The sequence below is a fragment of the Arachis stenosperma genome, chromosome 6, assembly GCF_014773155.1.
Source record: "Arachis stenosperma cultivar V10309 chromosome 6, arast.V10309.gnm1.PFL2, whole genome shotgun sequence".
In the NCBI taxonomy this organism is placed as follows: Eukaryota; Viridiplantae; Streptophyta; class Magnoliopsida; order Fabales; family Fabaceae; genus Arachis; species Arachis stenosperma.
Genome location: NC_080382.1, coordinates 3,603,477 through 3,614,931, shown reverse-complemented (window position 1 = coordinate 3,614,931; position 11,455 = coordinate 3,603,477). Strand labels below are relative to the sequence as shown.

General features: G+C 28.6%; 1 protein-coding gene across 1 annotated transcript; it reads left to right on the top strand.

Annotated features, from left to right (window-relative positions):
- Positions 1 to 5,005: 5,005 nt before the first annotated feature.
- Positions 5,006 to 6,117, top strand: LOC130935945 (AT-hook motif nuclear-localized protein 20-like). The gene has a single exon (XM_057865882.1). It carries the CDS (start codon positions 5,160 to 5,162, stop codon positions 5,943 to 5,945), a length of 786 nt encoding a protein of 261 aa, XP_057721865.1. The 5' UTR covers positions 5,006 to 5,159; the 3' UTR covers positions 5,946 to 6,117.
- The last annotated feature ends 5,338 nt before the right edge of the window (positions 6,118 to 11,455 follow it).

Genomic DNA, 11,455 nt, shown 5'->3' with positions numbered 1-11,455 from the left:
TCTTATTTCTTTCTTTTAGGAGCATTGCTTTTCATATTAGACTTGAATGAACATGTTTGTAATATATTGTAATCTTATTTAGTTGAAATTAAAGAATGTAAGTCCTTCATCTTCTTAGAAATTTTGTAACATTATGTGTTTCTTCTTTTTTTTATTTGATTTTTTTTATTTTTATTCCTGTTAAGAGAGTTAAATAAGAAGAATCATAAGAAAGTAAAAACAAAAAAGAAAAGATGAATAAAAAAAGAAGATGATGATGATGATGATGAGAATGAAGAAGAAGAAGGATGAGAAAGAGTTTTGAGTTTTCATTAAGTAATTTTGGTGCATTCTTAATTTAAATAAGGTGCATTTGGTCTATACTTATTTTGAACCGAGTTTGTTTGTATATCATCATTAATTTCAGTGTATTTTATATTTAATTTTGGTACATTTTGGATTTAAATAAGGTGCATTTTTAGTCTAAATTTGTTTTAAACTGGGTTTGCTTATGTGTTGTCATCATCATTAAAAAATTTTATACATATAAAAAGAAGATGATGAGGATAATAATGATGATGGAGTAGGAGGTGGAAGGGAAAAAGGAAGGAAGAGATCAAAGAAATTCAAATGAAAAAAGAAGAAGAAAGAGAAGATGGAAGTGGTGGCATGGTGATGGCGGATGACGACGTTAATAAAAGTGAAAGATGAAAAAAAAAGAAGAGAAAAAGAAGACTATGATGATAATGAAGATAGAGGAAAAGAAGAAGAAAAAAGAAAGAAAAAAATGGTGGTAGTGGTGATGACGAAAGAAAAACAAGAAGAAAATGTAGCAATAATATGAATATAAAAAAAAAGGCACGTGTGAATTTAAAACCCTTAATAATAATTTAGTTAAACTTAGTTATAAAGCACAATTAAGAAACTAAAACTGATATGTGTATCACTTTATTGGTGTGTCTTTTTTTTTTAAATATTTTATTTTTGATAATAAAAGTGATCGATAAAAAAATTATAAAAAAATAATATTGCAAATATCATTTTTCTTAAGCAACATTCCTTTCAATTTCCTCTTGGTCTCTAACACACTCATGGTCATGTAGGGTCAGACCTGAGATACCAAGAGGACAACTTGGCTGGGAAAACAACAAAACCAACTACACCAAAAGATTAATAATCACTAATCAATCATAACAAATTAACCACTAAAATCGGAACAAACAAGTCATATAATTTTTATTTTTTATCTGATTATACCTATTATCAACCCACTCAAAAAATGAGGTAGAAGATTATAGGGGAGAATTTAAAGCACATATTAGGCCATTCAAACCCTTTGAAAGGGATAATTTTCCTCTCAAACTCACACTGTGTTTAATGTTTATTCTTTATATAGCTATACTTTTTAAATGAGAAGTAATAAGTTATTAGTATTTTTTATTTATCTTATATTTAAATTAATATAAATCAATAAATCAATTCCTCATTTTTTAAAATATTAACCTCTAATATCTTCTTTGGATAATAAAGGGAAAAAGTGATTTCTCCCAAAATTATGTAAGACATTTTAGTGAACTTTTTCCAATGCATTATCCCGTACATGTTCATGTCACATTATTTTATATATACGTACTTTTATTAGGAATCTTACTTGATGAAATTAACAAACAATATATGTATATATAGTTGTACGTAGTTATACATAGTCACACATAAATAAAGCAAATATAATTTTTTTTCATTATTATTAGACTGCGTTTGTTTTTGAAAATAGGATATGATAAGACACTAAAAACAGAACAGAATAAGATATTGATTTGACAAAGACATAAAATTTTGTGTTCTTGTATACTGTTTGATAATAAACTAGAATAAATTATGAAAATTCAATTTATTCTTATTTTTTTATTTAAAAAATTTGAGATAAAAAATATAATAATAAAAAATATAATTATAAAAAATTAACAAAAATAATAAAAAAAAATAAAAAATAAATTATGTTCCTTGTTAGTGTTTCTGTGTCTTTCTTATCAGAATAAATATAAAATATATTAATTCAATGTCTTTAAATACATTATCTCTATCCATATCTTTTTTGACGATTTTGTGTCTTTCTGCCCCTATTTCAGTGTCCTGTACGCAGTTTTATGGAACAATATAATATAATCATAAATATAAATAAATGGGTCGATAATGAAATAATTACTTTGATTTTGCAAACATGTTGTCCCACAAAAGCAGTCATGTCAGCACATAGATTTAAGCTACTTGCATGACTCTACATGTGACTTGTAAAAATATTTTTGTCATTAAATCAACTCATCACCTAACTAACAAATTAAAGCTTTTTATTTAAAATTATTATGCATAGATGTTATTTTTTAAAAATGTTATAAGTGGAGTTTAAATTCTAAAACCTTTAAATTAAAAAGCCCAGGTCACATCATCAAAATTGCAAACCCGTGAAATTTAAAATAAATTGTGTGACATGCCTAATAATTCTATAATCAGTCTCGACCTAATCAAGATGCATTTTCACTATGCACATTTTTTTAGTTCCTTTCTAATATTTTCACTAAACTTCAATCCTTTTCGAGTGAGGACAAAATACAGGCTCAACCAACAGAATTATTGGAATGTCAACTCTAAACCCTTTTCAATATATATAATTATCATCACTATGGGGTCAATGATGACCTTACAATTGTTTTGTGTGTGTGCTTTTTATTTTTTACTTTTTTGACGTTACAACAATTTCAGCAATGAAATTTTACCTTTTCATTTAGAGTACATACAAGTAAATTAGTAAGATATTTAATTATCTCAATTCTCCGTTTATCAGTCAAGAAGACAAGTAACTGATATTGCACTGCATAACATGGCAATTATTAAAACGAAGAATATAATAAAAGGTTTAGATGGTTAACATTTTTTTTTTAGTTGTATATGAATAAATTATATATTGATTACTATTCAAATTGGCTGGTCTATTTTAAAAGCTAACTCAAAATATGAAGATTGCTTTTTAAATATAGGTATTGTTTTTGAAACGTACCTAAAACGAATTATAGACAATTGGATCTTAAGTAATGAGATTGGAGATGATGATGAAGGTGTCTAAAATAGTTTCACCTAAATTTCGAAATATATTTATAGAAAAAGTGATGACTTGATCGGCAATCCAAAATCATGAATCGTAGCATCCATATCACTGAATATCATTCATATTATCCAGAATAACTATATGGGTATTAGAGAATTTTGGGATTTACTAAAGATTCAATTATTGACCTTTTGAATTTAGAACTCTGATACCATGTCATGAAACACTCATTTCAAAAGTTTAAGTTGATAAAAAAATATAATACTAATTGTTATATCTCTAATATTAAATCGGACATCTCTAAACCTCAATTGTACACATTATACAAATATTTTATTGACTACTCCCTATTCTTCATCAAGTCATAATTTTATTTGAGCCACAGTATAAACACGTATAAACACCGTATAGACTTGTAGAGTGACTATAACTTTTATATAACGTGGTTGATAGATATGAGAGTAATAATGGTAAAAGGAAAAGAAAAGTGAGAGGATTAGAGTTCCAAGGGCCTTGATGAAAGCAAAGATTCTCTCCAAACAGTTACTTGATCGAAAACATACACAATCGAAAGTGAAATGCTATTATTCTGAAGAAAAAAAAATAAAAATAAGAAAGCAAGAAAGAATCAACGAAAAAGAAAAGAAAAAAAAACAAGATGCGTTCAACAACCGTTTATCAATTGAAAATTTGAAGCAGTTAGTTGTCTACATATTAATTAATTGATGTGATATGATAAGGTCACTAGCTAGTAGCTACGAGAGGAATCATGCTATTATGTTATGTGAAATTCTCAAAAAGTCATATTATATATGCCGAACGTAACGGGAGATTATTACTTCATTATTTTATAACCAAACTGCAGAAAAATAGTGAGTGCGTATTTAATAGAATAATAAAATCTTATTTTTGTTATGATATACGTTGAATTTGTATATTTTTAAAGTGAAAAGATATATAAAGTAATAAGTAAAAGACTTGCACATTTAGCCGCAAAACGTGACGAAGCAAATCAATAAGTAAATCGTGGGGATAAAGAAAAGAAAAGAAAAGAGTCATCACCAACAAAATTAATCATTTTTTATTAATACTTGATTAATATTTTATACTTAAGTACTAAAATTTAAAAACTAATTTTTGATTTTTAATAATATAAAAATAAAATGTTCGCTAATATTAATAAAAAGTATTATTTCCTAATATGTTTTTAAACTTGTTATGTTTGGTACACTAACTTTAGATAGAAAATAACCTCGTTTATTTGTACTTTTAAGATAAAAGTAGTATTTGTTTTAGTTTTTTCCTTGTATTTTTAAAGAAAAAAGAAAAGTAAAAAAATTATATTTTTTGAAACTTACAAAACAAAAATAAGAGAAAAAAAATAAAAAATGAGTAATATATAAGACTAAGGGTAATTTACTCCATTAAAATGGGTATGAAAATTCTTTATTCAAATGCAATATTTCCAATTCGTTTACGTGAGTATCTTTTTTTATTATTATGTAAACTATAGTAGATAATTACGATTTTTAATTTGTGACACAGTTTACATTTAGGGAACTTTGTACATAATTCGTGACTGTTTATTATGGATTATGTACAAAATTTTTTAAGTGTAAATCGTGCCAACCTCTCATAATTTATGCACAAATTAAAAATCGTAATTACCTACCATAGTTTACTTAATAATCAAAAAGAATACTCACATAAATAAATTAAAAATGTTACATTTAATTGAGTAAATTGGCTAAGACCAATATGAAAGTTTAGGCGAAATATAATAGCCGTGAGCATATAAGTAATAAGTATGATTTAGAGGAGATGCGAATAATGATGTGAATTGGGCCACCTTTCGCCAGAGCGAATATATATAAATAAAAAAAATGAAAAGGGAAACCCTAAGTACGAAGCTTATATTTGTGAATTCCCTAGTTTTTTTGTTTACTTAAACTTACAACAACCCTTTATAATTTGTACATACAGCTCCCCCAGGAGAAACCTACACACACTTCCCTTCTTTCTTTCCAATTTAATAATTCAAACTTCTCACTTCTCTGCTCTCTTTTTTCAACCAACCATGGCCAACCGATGGTGGACCGATCCGGTGGGTCTGACCGGAGTAGACAACTCCACCAACTCTCCCATCAAGAAACCCGATCTGGGTTTATCTGCTCCCATCAACAAGCACGAAGAACAAGATGACAACAACAGCGACGAGTACCCCAAGGAAGGAGCAATCGAGCTCTCCGCCACGCGCCGCCCAAGGGGCCGTCCTCCTGGCTCCAAGAACAAGCCCAAGCCGCCGATATTCGTCACCAGAGACAGCCCTAACGCTCTCAGAAGCCACGTCATGGAGGTTGCTAACGGTGCTGACATCACCGATAGCTTGGTTCAGTTCGCAAGGAAGCGCCAGAGAGGGGTCTGCGTTCTCAGCGCCACCGGAACAGTCGCCAACGTCACTCTCCGGCAGCCAACTGCTCCCGGCGCCGTCATGGCACTCCATGGGCGATTTGAGATCATATCTTTAACAGGCTCGTTTCTTCCCGGGCCGTCGCCGGCGGGGTCGACGGGGCTGACCGTGTACCTGGCTGGAGGGCAGGGGCAGGTGGTGGGCGGCGGGGTGGTGGGGCCTCTTGTGGCGTCGGGATCAGTTATGATAATGGCGGCTACGTTTTCGAATGCAGTTTATGAGAGATTGCCAATTGAGCAGGATGAGGATCAACTTCAAGAAGTGCCTCCTGCTGCCAACGGCGGTGGGTCTCCGCCGGTGTTAGGTGGTTCCGGCGGGGACGGTTATATGGTTGGGCAGCTGAGCCATGAAGGTTCTTGGGGTCATTCGAGACCACCACCACCCCCCTATTGAACCCTTGAAATTTAATTATGTTTAATATAATAATTAGTATGTTTGTTAATTACTTTTTCTTAATTACTAAATCATAGATACTACTCTAAGTAGTAACTCATCATCTCATCTGTACATTTAATTTACTGCAAAAAACGGCTTAGGTTATTATCATTATATCATCTTTTGCATTTCCGTCCTTCTTCTATATTCTTTTCCCTTCATTATAGGTGGAGACTTAAATCGACTTCACATAAAATTGATATTTAAGAGTTATTAGATAATTTGATTGATTTGACTAAATTTTTATCTAACAAATATCAATTTATATATATGAAGATTTCAGCTGAATTTTCACCTTCATTTCAAATAAAATAAAAATGTATTATTTAGTCTTTTTTATGTATGTGCGTGTGCTTAACTAATACTGTCAGTATTTATTTTAATCCATTATCCATATAATCCTTTCTTTAATGCCTTTAATTTGCATCTGATATATTGAAAATGTGAGTAAGAGAAGTGCATTTCTTATTACTTTATAATTTTTAAATTTACTATTTAAAAAATATCTAAATACATAATTTAATTAGGTTAATACTATATTTAAACAAATGTAAAATACTTTTGACTCACACTTCTGATCCCAAATATATATAAATAAAGGGGAAAATAATAGCATGAATAATACAGTACCATAACTTAGGCGTTGATGTGTGCTTCATGCATGATGTCTACATCTAGTGTCCTTCCTATTAATTAAAACAATATCTGTTAAATCAATAGTGGGTTAAATGAGGGAACATACAACACAGATTACAACTAATAATTAATTCAAGAGGAAATTATACATACAATTTAAGCTGTTGACACTTTGGATAATATAAATTATCAAAAATTAAAGTGAACTCTAGAATGTCCATATATATAAAAATTAAGTTGACCAATTATCATCAGATTAATATATATCTCTAGAATGTCCATATATATAAAGAAATAAGAACAAAAGTAGTCACATATTTGTACCTTATATACATGGATTATTTTGTTGATTGAATGAATGCGTTAGAGTAAAAAGAGAGAAGTGGGTCAAATTTTCAACTCATCTTTTTTAACTTTATCCCAGTAAAGTGCAGCCTTCTAGTTAGCTCATCTCATCTATCAAGAACAAAATCATGCGGGATTTTGGGCAGACTTGTTGCACCATATTTATAATTCCTAGTCATCGAAAATCACCAGAACTATATATATATAATATATATAGCTAGATAGATTGCTTTGTACTTTATTTTGTCACTAGTTATATATTACTACTATAGCTAGAACACTTACATTACATAACATACATAACAAACTCCTTTATTTAAGATATATATGTACTAAAACGGATCCTTTAAATAAAGAAGCTAGCACAAGATTATTTGTAGAGGCTATTGTTGTGATGAGCCTTTCTAGTACAATATATTTTTATTTTATTACTAAAAGATCAATCAATGAAATACTTTCCCTTCATGCATGGGACAATATAATACAGGTGATTGATTCTCTATTATATATAATATATTTTGCAGATGCACCTATTTGGTTGGCAAGTCACAAGTTATGCCTAGCAAACTTGTGCTTTCATATGGTAACTTTTTTGGAAGAGTGAAACATTCACATTTTATATATATGGCTAAAGTATGGAAAAATTTATAGTGTACGGTATATCGATATTTCGGTGGTTTTTTAATCGTTAATATTAATTATAAAAAATATATAATATATATAATTAAGATTAATGATTAAAAATCACTTAAACACTTTTTATATGTATATTTTTTTTTGTAATGTATGGTATTTTTAAAAATATTTTTAACATTTTTAATACAACGTTAATTTATCTAAAATATTAAAAATATAATTAAAAATATTTAAAAATAATTTTAATATAAATAAAAAATTTTAAAAATTAAATTAAATAAATAAAAATATTAAAAATTAAATATATACTTTATGTTATGTTTTTTAAAAGTAATTATTATTGTACCTAAAAATATTAAAAATTAATATTTAATTTTAAAAATATAAAAATAAATAATTATTAAATATTTAAAAATTATCATAAAAAATAAATTAAATAAAAATTAAACAGACACCATAAAATTAACCTTTAATGGGTACATAGGCGGAGAGGGGTTAATATAAGGCCCAACACTTTATGTTTGGTTTTGATTCAATGAACTAATTGATTCAAATAAAGGATGTTATTAATTGTTTCCCTTCACACTCAAAGGATCCTCTATAGCTCTATAGCTATAGTAACATTGAGGAGGCCAACACTGAGGACCCAATTCACATGGATTCACGTGTTCATGTTTAAATCAAGAACAATGAATTTAATATTTAATTATTATTAATTATTAGCTAAGCTTACTTGCATACAACATTCGAATCGTAAAGTAGTTGTGCACTTGTGATGTGTTGGAGCCCCACTAAGGTTTGAGGCTTCCATATTCAAATGCCTTTAATTAAAATAACACTATACAAATAAAGACTTACCAACCAATCCCTTATACCTATTTTAATATTATTTTATCTCACACTCTACTTTGTTAGAGTCATCAGGCCTTTTAATATTTAATTCAAAAGTCTAATCAGAACCCAAGTTGTTAATTGATAATACTACTTTATTAAACAAAGATAAAACCCCATAGCTCAAGCATTAAGAAAACATGAGCCACTTGATACTTATTGAGCACAAATGAGTGACAAATATATAATATGGTTAGGGTTATATAGTTAATCGTCAAAGCACTTGATGCTTAACATATTTTATTAATAAACCGTACACCCATATGAACTTATTGCCGTGGAGTACACGCCTTCATGAGCCCATTTTTCATTTTTCAACCTAAAATATATTTATTTTTCAACAATCTAAAACATTCTACTAAGAAATTTTTTCTTCTAAAACCAAAGTAAATTTTTGTAGCATATGTATCAATAATATTGATTTGGCTTTATAATCAGTTCCATCGAATCAAATTATAATGATCAGGTCATTCTGCAAAGTAAATTTCTGTAGCATGTGTATGAATATTGATTTTTAATTTGTCTAAATCTAAAGTAAATTTTGTAGCATGATGTTAATTATATTATCTTTCGGTACACTAATTATTTTAGTAAAATTTATATTTTTATAAAATTTAATTTTAATGTATTAACAATAATAATTATTCAATCAGATTTATATATTTAGATAATTTTTTAAATAAAAAATTTAAAAATTAGTATTGGTTATTGATGGTATATTTACACTAATCATGCATGAAAATTAATTTTTTTTTTAATAACAAAAAAGTAACCGACATTGAATAAGTTATTAAGAATACTTAAAAGTCTTTTAAATAAGAATACTCAATTATTTGAACACGAAAAAGGAAAAGGAAAATCAAATCAACCTCAAATAAAAACAATAGTAAAAAGTCAGAGACACGATTTTAATGAACACAGTCTTCTATCACTTCTTTCATCCAATTTGGTCAGCACAAAACACCCCCGAATTATTTTCTTGATCAAGTTTCACTAACATGATTTTATCCTAATAATCGTCAACAAATTAATTGATCATGGTATTAAAAAAAATCAAACTCTGCCCATATGTTCTTCATATATTATATGTACATATAGCTAATGTTAAAGGAACGAACTTCTTTATTCTTGTAATAAATGAAGCTTAATCAAACAAAGAGTATATAAAGAATACGTAAAAATAATAAAATTATGAAAAAATAAAAAAAATAAAAAAATTTTATTGATGGATAATTGATTAAAATTATAAATTATGAAAGTAAAACTAAATATATATAGATAAAAGTAAATAAAAATAAGATAAGGATAAATAAAGATAAGATAAAGATAAGATAATAATAAAGACTAAAATTATAACTGAATTTGTGTATTCTATTAGGTTGAATTTGTGGGCCGTGAGACTTCTTTATTGTTGTCATGAGCTAAGGTGGAAGAATGGTCTAATAGAAGATAAAAGATGTCAAGAACACCAAGCTTGTTCAAATTAAGATGGAAAAGTTGAGAAGACAAAAACCTCTAAATGTTTGGTCCGTTCATGAAAAACTGGGTTAGCAGCAATATAAAGAGCACTCTGATTATCACAATATAAAACTGGTAGGCGAATAGGAGAGATGCGTAAAAATTGTAACATTTAGTATCCATTGAAGTTCACAAGTTATGTTAGCAAGTGCACCACTTCAGTGGATGAGCGGGCAACGGTGATTTGTTCTTTGGTCTTCCAAGAGACTAAAGAATAGAAACAATAACCTGTTAAAGATTGCCGAGTGTTAGGACATCCGCCCCAATCAGAGTCACTGAAATCGAGAAGCTGAATTTCTGATTCTCTTGTAAAAAAAAAAAAGTCCTTTGCCGGGACTAGTTTCTAGATATCGTAACACGTTTGGCAGTTTGAAGATAAGATTCAGTATGAGATACCATAAATTGACTTAATTGTTGAGTGGCATACATGATATCCGATCGAGTAGTGGTGAGATAGATAAGACGCCCAACCAAATGGCAATATACAAAGGGGTCAGATAGCAGGGGACTTTTGTCTTGATACAGTCTTATGATACTATCCATTGGAATAGAGACAGGCTTAGCACCTAATAAACTAAAATTTTCCAAAAGATCAAGACAATATTTTCTCTGAGATTAGCAAATTCTCTTCGCTGATTAAGTAACCTCAATACCCAAAAAATATTTTAATGGGCCCAAGTCTTTAATTCAAAAATGTTAGTGCAAAATAGACTTAATGGCAGCAAGTTCAGAAATGGAATTACCAGTGAGAACAATGTCGTCAACATAGACTAGAAGGATAGAAATTTGAGTACCAGTGACTTTAACAATAGACTATAATCAGATAAGGTCAGTTGATAATTTGGTGGACGATTGAATAAAATCTCAAATGGTGTCATGTTTAACAGCATAAGACCAAAAAGATGATGGTAAATTAGATTGAAACATAAGAGCACGAGCTATATTCAAAATATGTTGATACTTGTGTTCTACCCTTCCATTTTGTTGAGAAATTTCAATACAACTACGTTGATGAATAATGCCATTTGAAGCATAAAAATCATGTAAAATAAATTCTGGTACATTATCAGAATAAATAGTTTTGACTTTAGAGTTGAATTGTGTTTCAACTAAAGTAATAAAATTTTTTTACATGATTTTGCACTTCTCCTTTTGATTTTAATAAAATAACCTATGTAAAGCGGCTAAAATAATCAACAATAGTAAAAAAATATTTATGATTATGAATAGAATTTTGTCGAAACTAACTCCAAATATCAAAATGTAATAAATCAAAACTTGCATTGGCTTTGTTAAAATTTTGTGAAAAAGAAAGTTTTTTTTGCTTAGAAAGATGACAAATATCACAAACCTCATCATGATGCATAGAGATAAAAGGAAAATATTTATGTAAATTATTAAGTCTTTGTCCAGAAAGATGTCTTAAACGAAAATGTCATATA

Coding starts and splice junctions, on each gene's coding strand:
- LOC130935945 (XM_057865882.1), top strand. CDS start 5,160: ATGGCCAACCGATGGTGGACCGATCCGGTGGGTCTGACCGGAGTAGAC.